Source organism: Piliocolobus tephrosceles, chromosome 8 (assembly GCF_002776525.5).
Source record: "Piliocolobus tephrosceles isolate RC106 chromosome 8, ASM277652v3, whole genome shotgun sequence".
Taxonomy (NCBI): Eukaryota; Metazoa; Chordata; class Mammalia; order Primates; family Cercopithecidae; genus Piliocolobus; species Piliocolobus tephrosceles.
This window is the reverse complement of record NC_045441.1, coordinates 124,856,602-124,880,486: the sequence shown is the minus strand read 5'-3', so window position 1 is coordinate 124,880,486 and position 23,885 is coordinate 124,856,602. Positions and strand designations below refer to the sequence as shown.

The 23,885-nt window shown below is 46.3% G+C and overlaps 1 protein-coding gene across 1 annotated transcript; it reads left to right on the top strand.

Moving 5' to 3' along the window:
- Positions 1 to 4,133: 4,133 nt before the first annotated feature.
- Positions 4,134 to 23,284, top strand: FAM180A (family with sequence similarity 180 member A). The gene is made up of 3 exons (XM_023190060.3): positions 4,134 to 4,442; positions 16,032 to 16,132; positions 18,579 to 23,284. The coding sequence occupies exons 1-3, from the start codon at positions 4,367 to 4,369 to the stop codon at positions 18,921 to 18,923; spliced, it is 522 nt and encodes a 173-aa protein (XP_023045828.2). The 5' UTR covers positions 4,134 to 4,366; the 3' UTR covers positions 18,924 to 23,284.
- Positions 23,285 to 23,885: the final 601 nt, after the last annotated feature.

The window sequence follows — 23,885 nt, the reverse complement described above, 5'->3', positions numbered from 1 at the left end:
ACCCAGATGAATGAATGCATGAATGAACGAGTAAAGGACAAACGAAGGGGTATTGACTGAGCCATTTTGTGTTAGAGCCTCAGAGAGAGCAGACTCTCCTCCCACATTACCATGAGAAGGGCCCAGACCAGAATTCCCTCCAATGCATTGCACTTCCCATGTCTAGGAGCCACAGCCACTTTATTGGTTTTTCTTGGGGTTTTTTTGTTTGTTTGGTTGTTTGTTCTTTGTTGTGGTGGTGGTTTTTTGCTTGTTTGTTTGTTTCTGAGAGGAGTTTTGCTCTTGTTGCCAGGCTGGAGTGCAATGGCACGATCTTGGCTCAATGCAACCTCCACCTCCTGGGTTCAAGCGATTCGCTTGCCTCAGCCTCTCAAGTAGCTGGGGTTACAGGTGCCTGCCAACCACGCCCGGCTAAGTTTTTGTATTTTTAGTAGAGACAGGGTTGCACCATGTTGTCCAGGCTGGTCTCGAACTCCTGACCTCAGATGATCCACTTGCCCCGGCCTCCCAAAGTGCTGGGGTTACAGGTGTGAGCCACCGTGCCCAGCCTGGTTTTCTGATCTTCATCTCAGCCCCTGCTAGGCAGCATATGGGAGTGTCTACCATATAGTAGTTGTGTGACCCTCGTTACTTATCCTTTCTAAGCTTCAGGTATGTTAAACGGACTCTATTTTAGTATCTACCGAATAGAATTCCTGGGAAAACTGAATGAGATAAAATGAGATGTGTAATCAGAACTCAGTAAATGGTAGAGGTACCTAAGCTGGAAAATTGACTGAGAAATACAGGTAGGCATAGTGGGAGTTCAGAGTGAAGATGTATTGGACAACTATTGTCTTCAGTAGGACATCTCCCCCTAAAGCCATAAAGTATTCCTTACATAGTCAATAGCTCTCGGAAGCTCCACTGTCATGATTTTAGTGCTCTGCTACAAAAGGCAGTGTTATCCATTTCCTTACCAGTCTCAACCAGTGCACTCAGGATTGCAGCGGGAACAAGAAAAACATGGGGAGAGAAAAAAAATCAGTACTGTATACTAGGCCAGGCCTTCCCAAGACTTCAATCAGGCCCCTTGAGAAGCTGTAAATGTTCGTCTCCTGGTGCCAAGGTGTAGTGGTGAGAGAGAAGGCCTGGCTCATCATCTTAGGAAATGAAATTAGTTACAAACACATTCATTCCCAGCCCAAATCCAAAGGCTAATCCTCACCCCAGTTCAGTAATTAGGAGGTGACAGTTTGGAGATTTGAGCCTACAGATTCGAAAAGCCTAGGACTGGAGGTCAAGATCGTGATTTCTGTTCCTGGATTCCCCATGGCCTCGCAAGCCACATCCATCTTCCTCACTCACAAGAGTGTCGGCAGGAGACCAGGAAGGCCTGAATCTCCTTGGCTTCAGCGTCAATCAACAAGTTTTCAGTGGGCAACTGCAGGGTGCTTGCTACCCCGTGCTAGGTCCTTTGGGCAATCCTTGCAGATTTACAAAGTACAAAAAGAAAACATTACACCAGAAGCAAAGATAGTTAGAGCCAGTAAGACTAATCTGGTGAGTAGAGGCCATTGTGTGTTGGAGCCAGCTCTTACGGACTTCCTGAGAGCCATTGTTAATATTTCAGAAATTTTGCAAGCCACTTGTTAAATTATCAGTAGTTTGAAATCAGCCATGAGTATTTTCACCAGAGTATTTGTAGTGGCAGGCACTACAAATTAAGGTTTCTCCCCACCCCTCCAGAACTGGTTTACCAGCACTCCAATAAGGAGTTCCCAAAACATAAGGCTTTAAGGCAGGCGAGGGGAGTGGTTTTGCATGCGGGCTATGAAATCACATAGACCTAGGTTAAAAATCCCAGCTCTACTAGCTGGATGACCTGGGACAAATTACTAAACCCCTCTGAGCCTGTTTTTTCATGTGTGTAGAGCTCACATGTATTCAACGCTTACTATGTACCAGATATTATTCCCAACATTTATACGTATTAATGCATTGATTCCTTGAAACAACCCTATGAAGAAGAAATTGTTATTATCCCCATTCTATAGATGGAGAAAATCAAGGCCAAGAGAGATTCGGGAACTCCACCAATATCACACAGCTAGTCAGGGGCACAGCTGGGATACAAAGACAGGCATCTTGCCCCAGAGCCTGCCCTCTCACCTTCTAGCTCCTCACTGCCCGATACAGAAGCCGCTGGCTGCATGGAGCTATCACGTACTTGAAACAGGGCTGGTGTGATTTGAGAAGTGCTGTAAGTGTGAAATACACATTAGATTTCAAAGACCTTATGTAAAAATTATATAAAATATCTTGCTAATACTATATCACTTACTTGTAGAAATGATAATATCCTGGATATATTGAATTAAATGAAAGATATTATTACTATTCATTGTACTTGTTTCTTCTTAATTTTTTTATTTTTTTTATTTTTATTTTTTTGAGATGGAGTTTCACTCTTGTCACCCAGGCTAGAGTGCAGTGGCATCATCTCACCTCACCACAACATTCACCTCCCAGGCTCAAGAGACTCTCCTGCCTCAGCCTCCCGAGTAGCTGGGATTACAGGTGTGCACCACCATGCCCAGCTAATTTTTGTATTTTTAGGAGAGACGAGGTTTCACCATGTTGGCCAGGCTGGTCGCGAACTCCTGACCTCAGGTGAACCGCCCACCTCGGCCTCCCAAAGTGCTGGGATTACAGGTGTGAGCCTCCACGCCCAGCCTCTTTTTACTTTTTTTAATATGAGTTGTAGAAAATGTTAAGTGACGTTTGTGAATCACACTATATTTCTGTTGGAGGGTGCTGCTGGCTACTGCCCTAACCTCCTAGTTTGGTGGATGCATTAAATCAGTTAATGCAAGGAGTACACCTAGCACGCTGCCTGAAACAAATTAAGCACCTAATAGCTATTATTAATATTAGTGAGAGGACTGGTTTTCAAATGTTGCAGTCCAGTATTTTTTTTCCCAAAAAAAAAAAAAAGGCTTTTCTAAATTTTTTTAAGAGAAAAGTTCTACTCTGTCACCCAGGCTGAATAGAGTGTAATGATCATAGCTCACTGCAGCCTTGAACTCCTGGGCCTAAACAATCCCTCTGCCTCAGCCACCTGAGTAACTAGGACTACAGGCACATGCCACCACACCCAGCTAATTTTTTAAATTTTTTGTAGAGACAGGGTCTATTTTCCCTAGGTTGGTCTTGAACTTCTGGCCTCAAGCAATTCCCCCACTTCAGCCTCCCAAAGTGTTGGGATTACAGGCGTGAACCACCATGCCCGGCTCGCAAACAACTTCTTATAACAGATTAAAGAGGAGCTTTTGCAGCAGCGTAGAGCTTCGAGGAGCCCTCTCCAGGAGCCCATTCACCCTGGGCACCACCTCCACAAACTGGAAAACCCACAGGATGGCATAATCTTTAAGTGTCCTTCAAGCTTTAGCGTTCCCTATCATTCCAGAGAAGTTGAGAAAGTGGTATGGGAAAGAATTAAGGTGTCCATGGCAGTATATTACAATGATTATGGAAAAAATTCCCATTTTGCTTGGGAAAATCAAAGTGGCTTGGTCCCAGGTCTAGGCACAGCCCAGAAATGGGAGCATCACCAATGCGAATTGGGGGTCACCTGTGGGCTCCTGGATCATTACCTATACACGTTCGCGTGGACAATACCAATGCACCATGTCACCTTTCCACTTCAGCTGGGTCACAACCTGCCAACTCCCCACCCACCCAGAACCTGGGCAGACCAGACACAGGCTCTAGGCAGGCGCCAATGTCCTAGTCTAGCTCCAGGGCCGGGCAACAGTGACACTCAGCCCAGGCACCACAACGATTTTGCTGTCCTGAAGGCAACTTAGGCTCAACCAGCCCTGGTGTCTGCCAGGCAGGCTCCCAACTCTGCCTCCAGCCCTCGCCCCTGGCTCTGGTATCGTATGTGTGGAAGGGGAGAGCAGCCAACTCTTCGCCGGGCTCTCTAACAAGTTCCGCGGGTCTGTTTGTTAAAGAAAAAATTCCAGTGGGTGCATCCAACACATGGAACTCAAGTACAGAAATTATATTTATCCGCCCCACTGCCAAGGAGATCACATGCCCCGTGAGTCACTCCAGATGTGCTCAAAAACAGAGTCTCTCTGTGGAAGCCCAGTCCCCCAATCCCAGAGAGAGTCAAATGAAGAGAGGTACTGACTCCTGTCCCACCCAGGACGCAGCCTTCAGCCTCCAGCCTTCTGAGGCAGAGTAGGCATTTCTGCACGTCTGCAAAAGGAAGGGAGGGAAGCACTCCATCATCTCATTGAGAAGAACAGCGCGGGCATACCTGCAGCTACTGGGGTTCCATTGGGCTTGAGGGTCGATTTGTCACCTTTTGAAGGACGAGATGCATTGGAAGACGTTGCTGCTTCTGCTGTTGTATTACAATGCTCAGGCTTCTATGTGCCACAGGTGGAGCAGGGGTGAGTTGCTTTTTATTCATTTGTTTGTTTGATGCTCATTATTCTTTTTTAAATGCAATTCAAAATTTGGAGGGAAGTACCTTAGAAGCCCCACACTCTCCTTTTATCTAATCTCTGTCAATTGCTTGATGCTTCTTGACATGTTCCTCCTTCTTAGAGGGTGATGGGGAAATGACACTGGAAAAAAATCAAAGCCCCTGGGGGAACTAGGTCTAGGTGGAGAACCCAGAGAGCATCCCTTTCTGGTATCCCAGAGAGAACTCATTTCTGCTTCATAGAAAGTAGAACTCATTTCCTCGACTGCCCCCACCACCTGCAGCAGTTGGGCCAGACCGTCTGGAGAGCAGGTGCTGAGGTCTGCTGCTAAAATGATGCAGTGATGGGGCTGGGATGCCAAAGGCCTGCTCCCTGGGGGAACGAGAGCAGAAGATCTACAGGACGTTGCCTCCTCACCGGGAAGGGATGCATCTCTGCAGCCAGAGGTGGGCAGGTGAGGAGAGCAACCTTTCAGCCTCCGCCGCACCCACCGGCCCCACCACCTCCTCACAAAGGAAGGGGCCCCAGCAAAGGCTGTTCTCTCATCACTGACTTCCTCCCTCTCAGGAGGTAGTTCCTCCTAGCTGGATGGCATCTTTTCTCCATTTCCCCGGGACTGGCTCTGCTTGGTAGACACCAGGAGCACCTCGAGCCTAAGTTTATCACTGTTAGGAAAGGAGGTACCCACAGCACTGCCCACTCTTCACCAATATGAACGGAAATCTTTCCACTGCCTAAAGTCAACTGAGTTCACTCTCCCAGAAAGAACTGCAACAAGAATGGGCTCCTTCAAGTCAGGCCAGTAGGTGTTTCTAGAGATGCAAAATTGGAAGGCAACTGGCATGGTGGCATGGATGCACCTCCTGCTTGCTTCTCAAGGACCGTGTCAGGGAAGGAAGGAGTGGCCGGAGTAGGGATAGAGCAGCGTGAGAGAAGGATCTGAAATGGGAGGGAGGCAAAAGCTACTGTACTTATGCTGGGTTTTATTTCCTCACGGTTCAACCTGATATTAGAGACTTAATCTCTAACAGGGATATAAGTCTTTTGAGCTGAGCTGTGAAGTGATCATTGCCCAGAAACAAATAATACAGCATTCTTCATTTTTCCCATAACAACATTGCATACACATGCACATGTACACCCCTCCCTTTTCCTTTTTTAATTTTTAATGTTTAATTTCTGTGGGTACATAGTAGTTGTTTGTATTTCTGGGGTCTATTAGATGTTTTGATATAGGCATGCGGTGAATAGTAATCACATCATGGAAGATGGGGTATCCATCCCCTCAAGCATTTATCCTTCGTGTTACAAACAATCCAGTGATACTCTTTTATTATTTTTATTTGTTATTTCTTTACTTATTTATTTAGTTTTGAGATGGAGTCTCAGGCTGGAGGGCAGTGGTGCAATCTCAGTTCACTGCAAACTCTGCCTCCCAGGTTCAAGCAATTCTCCTGCCTCAGCCTCCGGAGTAGCTGAGATTACAGGCACCCGCCACCACACGTGGCTAATTTTTGTATTTTTAGTAGAGATGGGGTTTCACCATGTTGGCCAGGCTGGTCTCAAACTCCTGACCTCAAGTGATCCGCCCACCTCAGCCTCCCAAAGTGCTGGGATTATAGGTGTGAGCCACAGTGCCCGGCTCTCTTTTAGTTCTTTTTAAATGTACAATTAAATTATTATTGACTATAGTCACTCTGTTGTCACACCTCCCTATTAGTAATGCGCACAAACTTTGAGGTAGCACTTGGAAGTAAAGAGCAAAGAGATCTTGGAGTTGGGTTCTGTCGCTCCTCTCTTTGTCACACTGGAGATTTGTTTATTAAATGGGATAATAATGCCCACTCTTCCTAATGCACAGGCTGTTACAAAGCCAAAAGGGATCATTTGATTTGCAATATGGCTTATAAACATAACAGCCACATCATGAGCTACTCTGCAAGGGACCTGATTTAAATTCCACCTCTATTTGGCAGTGTGATCTCAGACAAGTCTCTTAACCTCTCTGAGCTTTAGTTCACTAACAGGTGACATTAACATCCATCACATCAATAAAACTCACCCTCATGGTGTCACTGTGAGGGTCATATTCAAAAATATAGATGAAAATGCTTTGTAAATGACAAAGCACAATATAAACATTAGCTATTGCCTGCCCATTTCTGAAAAATAAAAATTTTTCATTAAAAGAAGTTTGAGGCTCTTAACAGGGGAATCAACAGCAACATTCTGGGAGCAGCTTCTCTGGACCATGTCCTTCCACATCGGGGAAGGTCTTTCCACAGTGAGTTCACGATCCACTGACTCAAAGCCAGCCCATCTGATATCGAGGCCACTATGAGGCAGCGGATGTGACGTGCTAGATTAATGGCTCAAGTCAGCGCTCAGAGTCAACAAACGATATGGAGTCCCTCCAACCATCATCAAATGTCTTCCACGTAGCTGACTTTTTCATTTTTAACATTTTTTTCTAATTATAAAAGAAATACACAAATCTTGCCATCTTTTTTTTAAGACGGAATAGGAGTCACACCCAAATGAATAACAGTTTTTCCAAATGTATTATTCATTTCACCTTCATCCTTCCCCCCACCCTACCTCCAGCCTCAATTCAAAGTACTCCCTTTGGAAAGTCTTAGGGCAATGTCTTCCTGAGATTTTCCTCTTCCACCCCCTGCCCTTCAGACCCCGCCCACCACTACCCCATGCCCATCCTCCTCCCCTCCTGCTCCAACACGTAGAAATGTAGACGTAAACCCACAGGCAATATGCACCCTGCTGTTAGGACTGTCTTTTTCCTACCATCCTCCCAGCCTTTCCCTAAGCGCTCTCTAGGATTCCACCCTGGGAGGCAGCTTTCCATGCCAGGATCCAGGATCACCCATTCCAGCCCCACCAGCTTGATGAAGACCAAATGACTCACCTGTGGCCAAGCCAGGAAAGCCACATCTACACACACACACACACACACAAACACACATACAGGTGGCCCACGTCCCAGCACATACCAGGTCCTGCCAGGGCACTACTGGAAGGGGGAGGACTAGCCATACTTGAGAAACAAATACGCATCTATTAAGGAATATGAATATCTATGCTTTTGTTGAATACACACAAATTATTTTTTAAGTAGTTTAATAGAGCAGCCCTTCCATTTTTTGATGGAACTTATGTCATTTTCAGGTGTCCATTTTAGGGTTGTGTGTGTCCTCAGTCATGAATGTTCCATGAGGGAAAGGCCTGTGGTCAGTACTCAGTAAGTACTCACTGACTGCCGGGCATGGTGGTGCACACCTGTAATTCCAGTGACTCAGGGGGCTGAGAGGCCAAGAGTTCGAGACCAGCCTGGAAACATAGTGGGAAACCCCCCCCCCCACCATGTCTTAAAAACTTAAAATTAAAACAAATTAGCTGGGTGTAGCAGCATATGCCTGTAGTCCCAGCTACTGAGAAGGTTAAGGTGGTAGGATCACTTAATGCCAGGAAATGAAGGTGGTAGGATCACTTAATGCCAGGAAATGAAGGTGGTAGGATCACTTAGGCCCAGGAGGTCAAGGATGCAGAGAGCTATGATTGAGACACTTCACTCCAGCCTGGATGACAGAGCAAGACCCTGTGTCCAAAAAGAAAATTGTTTTAAGTATTAACTGCCCAGGTGCCCCATCCAGAGCCATCTTCTCACTCCACAGTGACTCCATGAGGCAGGTGCTATCCTGGCCATTTACAGGTAAGAAAACTGGAGAGTGAGGTAAGAAGTGAAGTGCCCCAGCTCCCCCAGCTGCAAGGGCAGGGTTGAAGTTGATCCCCGAGGTCCATCTGCTGTCAGAGTGCTCCGTGCTCATTCATCCGCTCTGCATATTTCTCCATCCCCATGGGCCACTCACCTGCTCCCGGCAACCCCAAGCTCCCCCTACATGGTGGAGCTTTCAGCCAAGAGGAGCTGGCTGCCAGAGCCCTCTCAGGAGCTCTCCCAGAGGACCCCCACGCACAGGGCCGAGACCCTGGCTTGCTCAGAATAGCACTGTGTTTACAGACGGCTGGTCCAGGAGCCAAAAAGTAAATGACATCCATCAGATCTGGCAAAAGATCTTTTACAAACGAGAGCTTTTCCTTTCCACACCCACTGTCCTTTCCATCGAGTTGCTTCAACTGATTCATTAAAAATACAGTTGTAGTTTGGCTTGAGACGGTCTGCAGCTTGAATCCTTTCCAACAAGCTATTTGCCACAAATACTACACACAGTTCCGGGGAAAGCATGATTAGCCTGAATACTGTGCTACTGAACATATCGGAGGGATGGGAGGGAAGAAGAAAGAGACTTTTAACCCAGATTATAGAAAGTCAAAGAGAAGGTCGGGCTGCCCAACAAAGGCAGGCTCCTCCACTGGAGTGCCTCTGGCTGTTTGTCTAGGCAAGAAAGTTTTGAAGGGCTAAGGTGTGGGGGAGGTAGGGGACAGCACTCACTGAGATCAATTAAAAAATAGCTTCTTCCGGGCCCAAACAGGGACTCCTCAGGGATAAGGGGAGGGTGTGGTGGAGACAGAAGTCCACATCTACTTTCTGATCATTAGCCAAGACCGAGAATCACAAATAAACTCTAGATTCACCCTATTAGAAAAGGAAGGATTTTGTAAGGCACTCTATTTGAAAAGAATAGAGCTTAGTGACCAGGGCAGGTGATGTGTTCCTATGGGATTATTTATTCATCTGATGAACAGGAAGGGGCATGATGCTAGGCACTGGGAGTACAACAGTGAACAAAATAGACAAAATCCCATACCCTCTGGTGAGAGGAAACAGGCAACAAATATATTTATATTTTAAAATAGGTGATTTGTTGGATGATAATAAAGTAGGGACAGAGGCTAGAGGGTTGTAATTTTAAATAGAGTCATCACAAAGAGCTTTTTTCTCCAGCCACATTCAGGTGCACAGGGGCAGGTGTGGAATGGGTAGAGCTGGATTGTGCTTTTGCCAAGCGATTGCAAAGGAACAAAACAGGGCCAGGCGCGGTGACTCACACCTGTAATCCCAGCACTTTGGGAGGCTGAGGCAGGAGGATCACTTAAGGTCAGGGGTTCGAGACCAGCCTGGCCAGCATGATAAACCCCGTCTCCACTGGAAAAAAAAAAAAAAAAATTAGCTGGGCATGGTGGCACCTGTAGTTCCAACTACTCAGGAGGCTGAGGCACAAGAATCGCTTGAACCTGGGAGCCAGGATTGTACCACTGCCCTCCGGCATGGGCAACAGAGGAAGACTCTTGTCTCCAAAAACAAAAACAAAAAAAAGAGGAACAATGAGGGAGAAAAGGAGAATCAAAGCAGGAGAGTGATCCTAAAAGTAGTCCTTTTACCTTGCATATCACATTATTATAAGTCAAAGTCAGAGTTTTGAAAAATATGTGTGATCCATTTAAGAATATGTTTTCTACCTAATGCATAGGCATTCCTTCATTCATCACTAACTACCATTTGTCCTTTCTGGAGTTATTCAGAACTGAAGAATGCCCAGTCTCTGGGCAGAGGTACCTACAAAAAAGAGCATTGTTCACTTATCAGTGAGATTGGGTTTTGCAGCCTTGGAGATCTGGATTTTAATCCCAGCCCTACCTCACATAAATCGGATGGCCTAGGGCAATTTTCTTAACCTCCAAGTTTCTTCATCTATAAAATGGAAAGTTCATATTTACCTCACGAGGTACCTATGGACAGCACAAGGCACACAGTGGGTGCCCCTGAGCTATTGCATTATTACATCTGAGCTCCACATGTTAAGAGCTTTAGTCTGAGCTCCTGAGGTATCTCTCAGCAGAAGACATGGACAGAACACGCTATAACACATGAATCATGAACTCTGGATCCAGCTCCTGGACTAACTCAGTCCATGTGGCATGACCTTTAGCAAGTGAGTCACTTGTTCTATGCTGGTTGGTCCCATGTGTCCTGGATGCTCATTTGGGCAGGGAATCGAGGAGGAGCTGAGCAGCGCTTGGTTTCCCCACCCCATGGCCAGCCTGGGCAGCCAACTTCCACACAAGTTGACCATTGAGTCTCAGAGCCCTTAGGACAGACACACTGAGTGGCCCTCATGGACACATTCACGTCCTGAAGAAACGCCTGGACAGTGGGCTGGGCGGGGAGCATTGAATAGAGAAGAAACTAAACAAATGGGCCCAATTGTACACAAGCAAAAGATGCACAAAGTCCGTGCTTCTGACATACATGTCACACCAACCTTCTTGTCTAAGGTTCAGTGCTCAGGCGGCACCTGGGAGGCGTGGGATCCTCCTGCCAGTCTCTGGTCTCCCCACCCGCTCTTAGAGGGGGTGCCGTTGCTAATGGGCATCCAGGGAGGAGCACTCAGGCCTCCCTCCCATCAGCCTTGCAAAGGCTGGGCTGCCCAGAGCACTTGACTCACAGGGAGCAGGGAGCAGGGAGCTGAACTTAAAGCGACCGCCGTAAGTTTGAGGGATGGGGCAGAAGGAAAAGGAAGAAAAACCAGCAAAGCCCTGAAGAGTCTCCAAGGCTGTTGTTTTGGTTTGGTTTTATCACTACCTGGTTTATGTTTTCTTAAATCATTCCAAAATGTATCCTGAGACTGCACCTAGAGCACTGCATTACACACAGAGAGAGGTGAGGCAGAGGCTTCACACAGCCCATTCGCTCCCTCCCAGGGCCTGGCAACCCTGATGAAACTTTTCAGGGTGGTGTGCAGCAAGATGCAAAACATGCGGCCTGGATACAGATAGAGATAGAGAAGGAAAACAACCATGTACAGTGGGGTTCCCAGGAAAGTCTTCCGGCGGAAACAGGATTTTCTAAAATGTAGGAGCAAGTCTAGTTTCCAGCTTTGCACATACACATCTTGGAGTTTGCCAGCCCTTGTTTCAGCCATCAGCATTTCTGGTGGGGTCCAGCCTTTGTCATTATGGACAAGAACATCTTGGAGTGACTGTACATTGTGAAATTTGACCTCTGTGTTTTGACATTGATCAGATAGAGCTATTTCTCACCCACCACCTCCAGCCTCTCCAGTGGAGATTCCCTCTAGGTCTTGCCTCACACAGGGAGTCAGATCTGGGCGGCTGCTGAACCACTGAGATGTCTGCCCTAGAGCTGGCTGCACTCCAGCAGCCTAAGGGGCACAACCTTCCCTACCCCTGCCCAATGCACAAGGTCAAAGCAGCCATAGAAATGGGAGGGGCAGCACTGCTAGGGCTGGTGGACCAGCACAGGGGTGGGGGTGAGGAAGGGAGGCAGAGAGACCCATCTTTAAGATTCCTGTGCTTCCCACACCTACATTCTGATTTTTTGCTTTTTAAATGGATTGGTAGGACCTCTTTCTTAGCTTCTAGATATTGATCCTTATCAGTTACATTCATTGGAAATGCTTTCTCCCATTTGCTTGGCTTTTTCTTTTTCTTTTCTTTTTTTTTTTTTTTTTGAGACAGGGTCTCATTCTGTCACCCAGGCTGGCCTACAGTAGCTAATCACAGCTCACTGCAGCCTTGACCTCCCAGGCCCAATTGATCCTCCTGCCTCAGTCTCCCAAGTAGCTGGGACCACAAGCATGTGCCACCATGCCCAGCTAATTTTTTTTATTTTTAGTAGAGACGGGTCTCACTTCGTTGCCCAGGCTGCTCTCAAATTCCTGGGTTCAAGTTATCCACCCGCCTCAGATTCCCAAAGTCCTGAGATTACAAGTGTGAGCTGCCGCGCCTGGTACAAACTTACATCCTAAAGCAATAGCCATTCCCCTTGCCTGAAGGCTGAAGCTATTTCTAAGTCTCCACCAAACTACGTTATTATTCAGTAGGATACCAAGAGCTATTGGAAATGACAGAGTTTCCATTATCAAGCTCAGCTTTGAATCAGGAAGTATTTTCTTCTTGGCTCTTTGAGAACTAGGGGTCCACCTGGGGTGAGCATGTTAAAGGCATGTTGCTGTTCGCAAGGCAACAATTGAGTGAAGAAAGTCCAGGTCTAAGATCATGAATAACTTCCAGGCAGGCAGCCACAGGCTGGCTGTGATTACAGGGAAAAGAAAAGGCTCCACGCCCTGACATTCCCTCCCTATCGCCTTCATCTGCTGGGACGGAGGGGTTTTTTTTGTTTTGTTTTGTTTGTGTTTTTTTTTAAGGGAACAATACGTTTAATTTGGCAATAAGAGATAAATTCTAGCAGAATTAAAGAAGTAAAGTCGCTCTTAGATCCTATCCTAAGAAGGGGGCTTCATCCACCCCCTTTCTTCCTGGAGGGAAGAAAAGAAGAGCATGAAGAAAGAAACAAGCACACCTTGACCTAAGACCAACTCATCTCATACCAAGGAGAAAGCAGAGACAAAGCCCATTCCCTCTCTGTGCCTGCACTCCTCACCTCCAAGAACGTGATGACCTTGGTCTCTTCAGTTGGCCTTGTAAGGCCCCATCAGGTGGGCAAGAACTCTGAATTGTTTTATGGTAGAAGGACACCATCGGCCTGTGATGTGGATAACACAGATCTGGCTGCCTACTGGAGCCTGGGAGCTGGAAAAATCCCAGTGCCTACGTTTCACTCCCAGAGATGCCCATAAATTGGCCTGGAGTGTGGTCTTGGGTATTCGGGTTTCTAAAAGTGCCCAGATGAATCGAATGTCTAGTCAAGGCTGGGAAGCACCAGTCTAACCAGAGAGCGGCCACATAGCCTAGGGTCAGCGTCTTCCACACAACTTCAGGTCAAGCTCACTCTCACTAGAACAGTGGTTCTCAACCTTGGCTGTCATTAGAAGCACTTAGGAAGCTTTACGAAATCATAATGTGGTCGTTGCACTCTGGTTCAGTTAAAGCAGAACTCCGGAGCCAGGTCCAAGAAACCGCTTTGGTGAGTCTAACAGTGTGAACTAGTGGCGTCACAGACACCTCGCTCTCCTGCGTTCTGCGTGACACTACAGGCACTGGCAGTGGATGAACAGGGGCAAAGGCTTCCTCAAGCCATGAAATCTATGATTCTGTGGGAAACTGGCTCCTTTTTGGCAGAGTGTAAACTCTGCTGAAATGCCGGGCTAGTGAATACTGCCATGGAGCTGATGGCTTCTTCCCCGAGCATGGTCTGGCAAAACAGAGCTGGTCACTCTGCTGGCTGAGGCGACCATTAGTGCAGGGATTTGGTCATCAACAGCTATGCCTGGCACACACCCCAGATGCCTGCCAGGCTCTGCCACGGGTACAGAAATATAAAACTATATGGATCCCAGTCCTTGAGGAACTTGTGGCATCGATCACAAATGAGTTACTAAGAAAGTAATTTACAGCAATACTATGATACATCCATCAGGCTTTTCTGGGACATGGGAGATCCCCACCAGTGAGCTTTACAGGAAAGTTCCTCTAAGTTAAAGATGTTTCCTTTTTTTTTTTTTTATCACTTCTGATGGAAATCCTTCTAAAATGATTTCCATCCTTCTCTGCCTTTTTTTTTCTTTTTTTTTTTTCTTTTTTTTTTTTTTGAGATGGAGTCTCACTCTGTCGCCAGGCTGGAATGCAGTGTGGCACAATCTCGGTTCACTGCAAGCTCCACCTCCCGGGTTCAAGCAATTCTCCTGCCTCAGCCTCCCAAGTAGCTGGGACTACAGGCACGCACCACCATGTCCAGCTAATTTTTGTATTTTTAATAGAGATGGGGTTTCACCATGTTGATCAGGATGGTCTCAAACTCCTGGTCTCATGTGATCTGCCCGCCTCGGCCTCTCAAAGTACTGGGATTATAGGTGTGAGCCACCGCGTCCAGCCTGCCTTCTTTAACTGCATACACTGAACATAATTTGACCTTTTCTCAGTGGCTTAAGGGCACTATTATCAACTAGCAGAGCTGCCATGTATGATTAAGCAAAATATGCCTGTACAACTTCAGGGGGTGCCAACACCTTATAGTCTCGATTTTTACCGTTATTTCCCCAGTTTTCTGGTAGATCACAAGCAAGTGTCTTAAAGAAGCTGTACCTTTTTCTATCAGCTGGCAGAGGGCTTGCCGATCATTTCTGCACAGTGCCTGCTCCCCAGAGGGGCCGTGGAGGTGACCAGGGCTATTTGCTCCTAGCCTGACGTGGTCCTGGAGAACTGCAATTTATAATGATCTTTCCTATACCCTCTGATGTTCTGTCTTCTCCCTCACTTGACCCCAGCCAGTGCCTAATTCTTGCTGTCCTGTGCACCTCTAGTAGCCATTCATCTTCCTCCAGTTACCACTTCTACATGCTGGGGAACAGCATTGTCAAGTCACCGACTTTATAGCAAATGCATTCCTAAATCAGCCAGCCTTGGCTGGGTGCGGTAGCTCATGTTTATAATCCCAGCACTTTGGGAGGCCAAGGCAGGCAGACCACTTGAGGTCAGGAGTTCAAGACTAGCCCGGCCAACATGGTGAAATTCTGTCTCTACTAAAAATGCAACAATTAGCCGGGCACAGTGGCATGCACCTGTAATCCCAGCTACTTGGGAGGCTAAGGCAGGAGAATCACTTGAACCCAGGAGGTAGAGGTTGCAGTGAGTCGAGATTGTGCCACTGCACTCCAGCCTGGGTGACAGAACAAGACTCCATCTCAAACAAACAAAAAAAAGAAATCAGCCAGCCCTTGGGGAAAGCTCTGAGCTTGACCCCACAATGATGCCCTAGATCCAAGGGCCAGGGTCTTGTGCAGCTCTCTTCCTTTATTTTGTCACCTGTGTTCAGATTCTTGGGCGCTATATTTTGGATGAGCCTGAGGTAGCCAGAAGCCTGATCTTCTGATTAAAAAGGGCATAAACCAGCACTTCATAGGGATAACATGCTAAGATGTGTGCAGTGCTATCAGGAAACAGTGTTTTCAGCGAACTCACTCATCGACTTTGGAGCTTTTTGTTTGCTCATCATTTCTGCTTTGCTTTATTTTGCTTTGATTTAATATAAATTCCCTAAGGCATGTGTATCCCTAGGCATATAGATTTTACAAAACTTTCTCAGATGATTCTTCCTTTTTCTCTTTCTTTTCTCGTTTTCTCAGATGGTTCTGATGAACAGCCAGTTTTTCAGCCACTGGTTTAACATGCCTGAGAGCTTTCTGGGCCACACCAGGGGGGTGTGTCACCTCTCTCCTCACTCTGTGTCCACCACCACTTTCAAGTCAGTCCTTTTTTTTTTTTTTTTTTTTAACATGGAGTCTCGCTCTGTTGCCCAGGCTGGAGTACAATGGCGCAGTCTTGGCTCACTACAACCTCCACCCCCCATGTTAAAACGATTCTCCTGCCCCAGCCTTCCAAGTAGCTGCAATTACAGGCACCTGCCACCGCGTCTGGCTATTTTTTTGTAATTTTAGTAGAGACGTGGTTGCACCTTGTTGGCCAGGCTGGTCTCAAACTCCTGATCTCAGGTGTTCCACCCGCCTCGGCCTCCCCAAGTGCTGGGATTACAGGCGTGAGCCACCAAGCCTGGCCAAGTCAGTCCATTTTTAAGACTCCTTGACTACCCTGCAGGTGGATCAGAGGGAAAAAGTCTGGGCGCACACAGCAGCCAGGAACTCACTGTTTTCTTTCTTTCAGCCGTGCTCTTCCCTGCTGCCCACCGGCCAAAGAGGTCCTCATCACTGCCATTGAACCCAGTCCTGCAGACCTCCCTGGAGGAGGTGGAGCTGCTCTTTGAGGTAGGCAGAGGGGAACGTGCTCAATCCAAGTCACCCAAAAGGCACTGCACTCTCTCTCTCTTTTTTGGAAAAGGAGAAGTGACCTGAGCCCCTGACCATGAGTGACCCCTGCTGTGGTAGGGAATAGCCTAATTTGTAGAGGCCACAGAATCTTGCTCATTCATAAAGTATTTCTCATGCCTCCTGTCTTTCCCACATGCTATAACAGAGAATGATGGCATTAGGAGTTCAGTTCAGTTTAAATTAAAATTAGATTTGGCCCATAGGCATCAATCCTGGTGCCCAGGCAGCAGAGTGTGGCAAAATTCCCAAGCAAAGGCCTTGAGGCAGGACTTGCCAGGAAATGCCAAGCCGTTGTCTGGGTGCAGCCATGTCTCCAAGGCCTTGCATGCTGTGACAGCAGTGCTGTCTGGATGAGCTGCCGGCCCAGCTGGGTTTCTGGAAGCCACGGACCACCCTGCCGGCTGTCTTCTACTACCTCTCACCTTGCATCACTGAGACCCCACTCCTCCTCCAAACCACAGGGTCAGTTTCCCAAGGCCACCCAGATTGGTTCAGTGTTATGATTCCAGGCTCGAGATCTGAGCTTTAGTCCTGGCTCTGTCACCCGTCTGCTGTGCCACCTTGCATAAGCCATAGTTTCTCTCTGGGCCTGATTCTCCTCATCTGTTAAATGAGAGAATTCAACTATGCTGTCCAAAATTCCCCTCCAGCTGTGACAACCTCTGACTCCATGCACTAGGACTGTCTGGTTAAGAAAGAGACAGCTGGGCCAGGTGTGGTGGCTCATGCTTGTAATCCCAGCACTTTGGGAGGCCGAGGCAGGTGGATCACCTGAGATCAGGAGTTCGAGACCAGCCTGGCCACCATGGTGAAACCCCATGTCTACCAAAAATACAAAAATTAGCCAGGCGTGGTGGCGTACACCTGTAATCCCAGCTACTTGGGAGGCTGAGGCAGGAGAATCACTTGAACCTGGCAGGTGGAGGTTGCAGTGATCTCAGATCATGCCACTGCACTCCAGCCTGGGCGACAAAGCGAGATTCCATCTTAAAAAAATAAAATAAAATAAGAGATAACTTGCTGTAGCCATGTAGTTAAGTCAGGGGAGAGATTCAAATTCTGCCTTGGGAACCAGACTGGGAAATGCAGAGTCTTTGCCTAGTCTTGAACATGGGAGTCATACGAAGAGATCTATATTTCAGAAAGATCATAGACAGTGTCATGGAGGATGAATTAGGGCAGGGGAAGACGGAGACAGAGAGAAGATTTAGGATTTGGAGTCATTCCATCCCTACTGTGAGCCTGGCACTACGCAGGGAAGTGCATGGCAGACCCAGCTCCTACGCTTAGTGGGCAGGTGAGAGACAAGGGCAAATCTCTGTATCCCAATTGATTCCTAACACAATCCTCTGCATCCTTCAAACTCTGAACATTTTTCCAGAGGTCTTATAGTAAATATAAAGAAACTAGAGCTATACCCAAATAAATAGATTGCTTGCCAAGGATGTACTTCTTGACTTTTCCAAAACCTGCCAAGAAGAATCAGTTAGAATATCAGTCATTTGGCTCGGCGTAGTGGCTCATGCCGGTCATCCCAGCACTTTGGGAGGTCGAGGCTGGGGGATCATCTGAGGTCAGAAGTTTTCGAGACCAGCCGGACCAACATGGTGAAACCCCATCTCTACTAAAAATACGAAAAACTAGCTGGGCATGGTGGCGGGCACCTGTAATCCCGGTTACTTGGGAAGCTGAGACAGGAGAATCGCTTGAACCCGGGAGGTGGAGGTTGCAGTGAGCTGAGATCGTGCCACTGCATTCCAGCCTGAGTGACAGAGTGAGACTCCATCTCAAAAAAAAAAAAAAAAAAAAATCAGTAATTTTATGACCTTTATGTCTGAACTCTTTTTTGAAAGCTGGTTTAACACAGAAGAGAAACAGGAAGGGGCCAGCAGCCCAATCCAGTCACACCTTGTCTTTGAATAGAAAAACCAAGCTAATGCAGAAAGAGTCTCCCAGCTTCTGCCTTAAAATTATCTGAAATAGTTGATGCTCTAGATGATCTTTGTTGGATGGGAGAAAGAAAGGGAAGAAGGAATTTATCCAGGACACTAGAAACTATAATTAGTCCCTTAAATACTGGTTTTGAACCAGGCACTGTATTAGCTCTGTCCATATTTGTCTTATTTACCTCTCACAATACCCCAGTGAAGTAGATGCTGTTACTAACTATTTACACAGAGAAGGAAAGTGAGGCACAGAGAAGTTAAGTAACTTGTCTGAGGTCACACAGCAAGTGAGAAAGTCAGAACTGGAACTCAGGTCTCTTGGGTTCCAAAGCTCTTCTGGCAGCTGCCTCCCTAAGGGAAGGTGCGTGATAATGAATACAACTGTGTCCTCAGCAATGCCCCACTTCATATTTTTGCACATTCACGTTTCTCACCAGTTCCTGCTGGCCGAACTTGAGATCAGCCCTGACCTGCAGATCTCCATCAAGGACGAGGAGCTGGCCTCCTTGCGGAAGGCCTCGGACTTCCGCACCGTCTGCAACAATGTCATCCCCAAGAACATCCCAGACATCCGCCGGCTCAGCGCCAGCCTCTCCAGCCACCCTGGCATCCTCAAGAAAGAAGACTTTGAAAGGACAGTGCTGACCCTAGCCTATGTGGCCTACCGCACAGCCCTGTCCCACGGCTATCAGAAGGACATCTGGGCGCAGTCCCTCGTTAGCCTCTTCCAGGCCCTGAGGCATGATTTGATGCGCTCCTCACAGCCGGGAGTACCTCCCTGAGAGACTGGCCCACACCAGGACCTCGGAGCAGGGACCAGCACAGTAATCCAGAAAGTCTTCATTCTCTACTCCATTTACAGAGACCAGCAACAAAACACGTACCGCTGACACACAGCAGCAGAGATCAAACAGAGTAACCCCGATGCTCTTTTCTCCTTGTAGTTTCCTGGAAGACACATCTGATTCATGCCATCATGTGACCTGGAAGGGCTGGAGTGGTAATTCAAGATGCCTCCATGGGCAGAGTGGGTTGCCTGTGGCAGGCAGAAGTCCGATATGCTTCAATCCAGAGCACCCGCCACACACACTCAAGAGTGAGGACAGGCCGGGCACAGCAGCTCATGCCTGTAATCCCAGCACTTCGGGAGGCTGAGATGGGAGGATTATTTGAGGACACGAGTTCAAGACCAATCTGGGCAACACAGTGAAAACCCATCTCTACTAAAATCACAAAAATCAGCCGGACACGGTGGCGCATGCCTGTAATCCTGGCTACTCAGGAGGCTGAGGCAGGAGAATCATTCGAACCCAGGAGGTAGAGGTTGCAGTGAGCTGAGATCGTGCCACTGCACTCCAGCCTGGGGAACAAAGTGAGACTCTGTCTCAAGAAAAAAAAAAAAAAATTAAAAAAAGAGTGAGGAATGAGCTAAAGGAGACATCATGGCAGGAGGATGGGGGACAGATTCCTTCGGTCCTAAGGGACTAGGGTGCTGGGATGAATGAACATTTTTCCAGAGGTTCTATGGTAAATATAAAGAAACTAGAGCTATACCCAAATAAATATATTATTTGCCAAGGATATACTTCTTGACTTTTCCAAAAGCTGCCAAGAAGAATCCATTAGAAAATCAATAATTTTATGACCTTTATGTCTGAACTCTTCTTTTTTGAAAGCTGGCTTAACACAGAAGAGAAACAGGAAGGGGCCCACAGCCCATTCCAGCCATACCTTGTCTTTGAATAGAAAAACCAAGCTAATGCAGAAAGAGTCTCCCAACGAACAAGGTGGCAGGAAGGCCTGTACCTGTCTGTCTTCATGTGAAAATAATTTAGCATCATCAGAGCACTAAATGCTCCAAATAAAAATGATTTTCAGATGACAGAATTCTACCCTTTCAAATGCCAAAACTTTCCTTTCAGAGATATTGACTCGATATCTATTTAAACTATACATACATATCACCTTAAGCTTTTGTTTAGTGTAAGATCATCATTTAAACATTCTTGTGTGTGCGTGCGTGTGTGTGTGTGTGTGTGATATGAGAGAGATGGAGTCTCGCTCTGTCGTCCTGGCTGGAGTGCAGTGTCACTATCTCGGCTCACTGCAACATCTGCCTCCTGGGTTCAAGTGATTCTTCTGCCTCAGCCTCCCGAGTAGCTGGGACTATAGGCGTGCACCACCACACCTGGCTAATTTTTGTATTTTTAGTAGAGACGGTTTTTTGCCACGTTGGCCAGGCTAGTCTCGAACTTCTGGCCTCAAGTGATCCACCTGCCTCGGGCTCCCAAAGTGTTGGGATTATAGGCGCAAGCCATTGCACCCGGCCATATCATCATTTAAATATTCTAATGAAGGAGTTGGATAAGATAATCTCTAAGACTCCTACCTATGAAGTTTCTACAATCGTTTAACTGTGAGATGCTATAAGGAGAGCACCTGGACCTAAGAAGTCTGCTCAACTGTTCGTACCGACGCTGAGAGGTCCCAGACTCCTCATTCTGTGTTCAGTTCTGAGTTTTTCTGCTGTCTCCCTCACTGTCAGACTATTACAGCATGTTTTTCTTTGTTGCCAATACAACTTGCCCTTCACAGTCTGTTCTTTCTTAGCTGGCCATCGCCTACAAACTAAGCTAGCCAGGCTTGTTATAATTCTATGTGAAATAAGAGTTCATAGATGAAGGCCTCTGCTAGGGGTCGAGTGTCTGGGTCCTAATAAGGATTCCTCATTAGCTCAGAGATCTTTCTGGCTTCTCCTAAGTTTACAGCTGTGTTCTGCAAGCTAAAGCTGCAATAAGTCTGATCTTTGAATGAGTGAGGATTTATTGGGCTAAATTTGATTCTGAAATGGGTATTTAACAATTGTCATTTGATAATGATGAGGTCTGGACTCCTTCAAAATCTTTGAGCAAATAAGCTTTGCCTAGCAGTGCTACCTGCATGATCTTTTTGGAGAAATACCGGGATGCAGGAAGAAGGTATTCATCATCAGAGAAAAACACAGTGTTGCATCCTAATATTCTCAGGCTCAGAAGATTCGTAAGTCTCAGTCTCTCTTTCTCATTCCTTGACCATGCTGCTCTTTTACCTCCTCCAAATGCAGATTCTGATATTTGCTTTTTTTGTTCAATCTTTCTCTTTCTAAATGTACATGTTCTCTCTGACACGGTCACTCTGCTTGTCTCTTTCTTTCTTTGTTTTATTTTAGTTGGTATCTCTGCTGCTCTATATTTGGGCCCAGTTCCATGTATCTTTGTGTCTGTTTTTTGATGCATCTCCAAGACTCTTCTGCTTGACTTTTGCTCTATCTCTGCTGACCCACACTCTAACACTCACTGTCTATCAGTCTTCTCTGGGTATCATTGTTTAAACAAAGCAAAAGTCAGTGTACAAACAGTGTTGGGATCGCCCAGAGGCAGATAAACATGGTAGCCTACCTTCACTGTTTGTCCTTTTCCTCGATGTCAGGTGGGGAGTGGATGAGCAATGGCCTCAGTCCCTAGACACTGTGCAAGACCCTGATAGTCAGTGTCCCGCCCTGAGGCTCCACTCCCTTGACAATGGATCTGAAAACTTTCTTGTACTCAGAATCATCAGACAGAAAGGCCCACCCTTGTAGTCCCTGACCACCATGTTATGTAGATGGCTGCTCCCAGTAGTTAAGAAATTCATGAATGGGAGGATGGTTCCCAGGAACATTCACCCAGCAACAAAAAAATTAAACACAAATTGGGGCCTGAATTTCTGTGGCAATCAATGACTGAAAAAAAATAGAAAAAAGAAGGACATGACCTTTTTAAAGACAGATGAAGACTCATTTTCAGTAACTAGAATCCTAAAAACTATTTTAATCTGAATGCAGATAATTGTTTACCCACAGTTTTGTAACAATGACTTCATTGACATGCAGAATCGAATACTATGATCACCACCAGCAGCCAGAAAACCCTATTCTTTGCCCAAGGAACAGTAGAAATGTAGACTAGACAGACAAACAGGATCTCCTATTTTGCCTCATTAGTGCCACACTCTACACAACTATAGTCATGAAGGGGTCACATTTGGTTATAATTACTATTAGAATAATATGGGAGTGTGATGTTTATAGTGGAAACTTGCCCATGACTTATGTAACCATTTCTGCTGACAAATTTTAGGATCTAAAACCTTTGTGGGTTTTTTTGTTTTGTTTTTGTTTGTTTTTTGAGACAGTCTCTCTCTGTCCCCAGGCTAGAGTGCAGTGGCACCTCTGCCTACAGGGTTCAAGCGATTCTCCCACCTCAACCTCCCAAGTAGCTAGGACCATAGGTGTACATCACCATGCCCTGCTAATTTTTTTGTATTTTTAGCAGAGATGGGGTTTCACCATGTTGGCCAGGCTGGTCTCAAACTCCTGACCTCAAGTGGTCTGCCTGCCTCGGCCTCCCAAAGTGCTGGGATTACAGGCGTAAGCCATCGCGCCCGGCCCACGATCTAAAAACTTTCTACGTTTCCTCCATCGTTGGCATCCTCACAGCTATCTCCAGTGTCACTCAAGAGACATCAACAAACATTTAACTGCTGAAACCTTCATTGCTCTGTCACCTCACCTTGATTCTAACAAATCAAAGTATTTCTGCAGGTCCAACAGTCTAAAATTAAATGCTTATTAAATTACTTTGTACAACACCCCTTACTTTCCTAATCCATTTCAATATCTTATTTTTTTTTTATTGTGGTAAAAAACATATCACGTAAAATTTACCATCTTAACCATTTTTAAGTCTATAGTATGGCAGTGTTAACTCCATGCATGCTGCTGTGCGACAGACCCCCAGAACTTTCTCATCTTGTAATTCTGAAGCTCTATACGCATTGAACAACTCCCCTTTCCCCCTTCCCCCTGCCTGGCCCAGCTCTTGGCGCCATTATTCTGCTTTCTGATTTTGAGAGTCTGACTACTTAAGATACCTCATACAAGTGGGATCTAGCTTACATTTCTTGAGCATTGTATTCTGGAAAAGTGTTTCCTTCCTCTGAAAAATGGGTAGAGTTCTGAAGGAGAACTACTGGTGTTATTGTATCACTTGCTGTACCTATTTTTATTTAACAAATATTCGTCTATGGTATAATAAAAATGTCATGATTGAGTTGCTCACTGGAATCTTTGTTATCTCAGAGTATCTCACTGAGGAATTTGAAATGGTTCATGGGTTTAACAGTGAATGTTGACTTCCACAGCTGCTTATAATTATCCGGAGTCTTTAATGTTTGCGACCAAAACATCACACGTGGTATTGTTCATTCTGAGTTTCAAAATCATAACCAAAAAAAATGAGGCCAGAATGTAGTAAATACAGTAGCCAGTCTTTAACATGCATTTAAAGAGTTGAGTCATCCTAGCCCATCCTATGATGGCAAGATAATTTCAAAGGGGACCTGGGCTGTCCACGTTGCACCTGCCTTAAAAGTCAAGAAGAATTTGTTTTTTGGGTGACTTCCCTGGTCACTTTAGCCTGGGGATCATTTCCAAGTAGTATAGCTGCAGATCTTGGAACGCCATTCCTGTGTTCTGTGAATTCAAGACAACGTGGGTTTTATAACCCTTTGACTCTGCTCAGCATCTCCCAGATCAAGGTAAGGTCATGTTGCCAGGAACCACTACTTACAGAATGTTTGGGCTTTTGCTTTTGCTTTTCTTCCTTGCCCCAAATCCACATGTCCATTCTGAGAAAAGAAGCTAACAACTTCTTCCAAGCTGTAAG

Bases quoted from the DNA above. Each gene is read 5' to 3' on its own strand.
- FAM180A (XM_023190060.3), top strand. From the start codon at position 4,367: ATGCATTGGAAGACGTTGCTGCTTCTGCTGTTGTATTACAATGCTCAG. The intron at 4,443-16,031 runs GTGAGTTGCTTT...TCTTTCTTTCAG, and splicing joins GTGCCACAGGTGGAGCAGGG to CCGTGCTCTTCCCTGCTGCC. The intron at 16,133-18,578 runs GTAGGCAGAGGG...GTTTCTCACCAG, and splicing joins AGGTGGAGCTGCTCTTTGAG to TTCCTGCTGGCCGAACTTGA.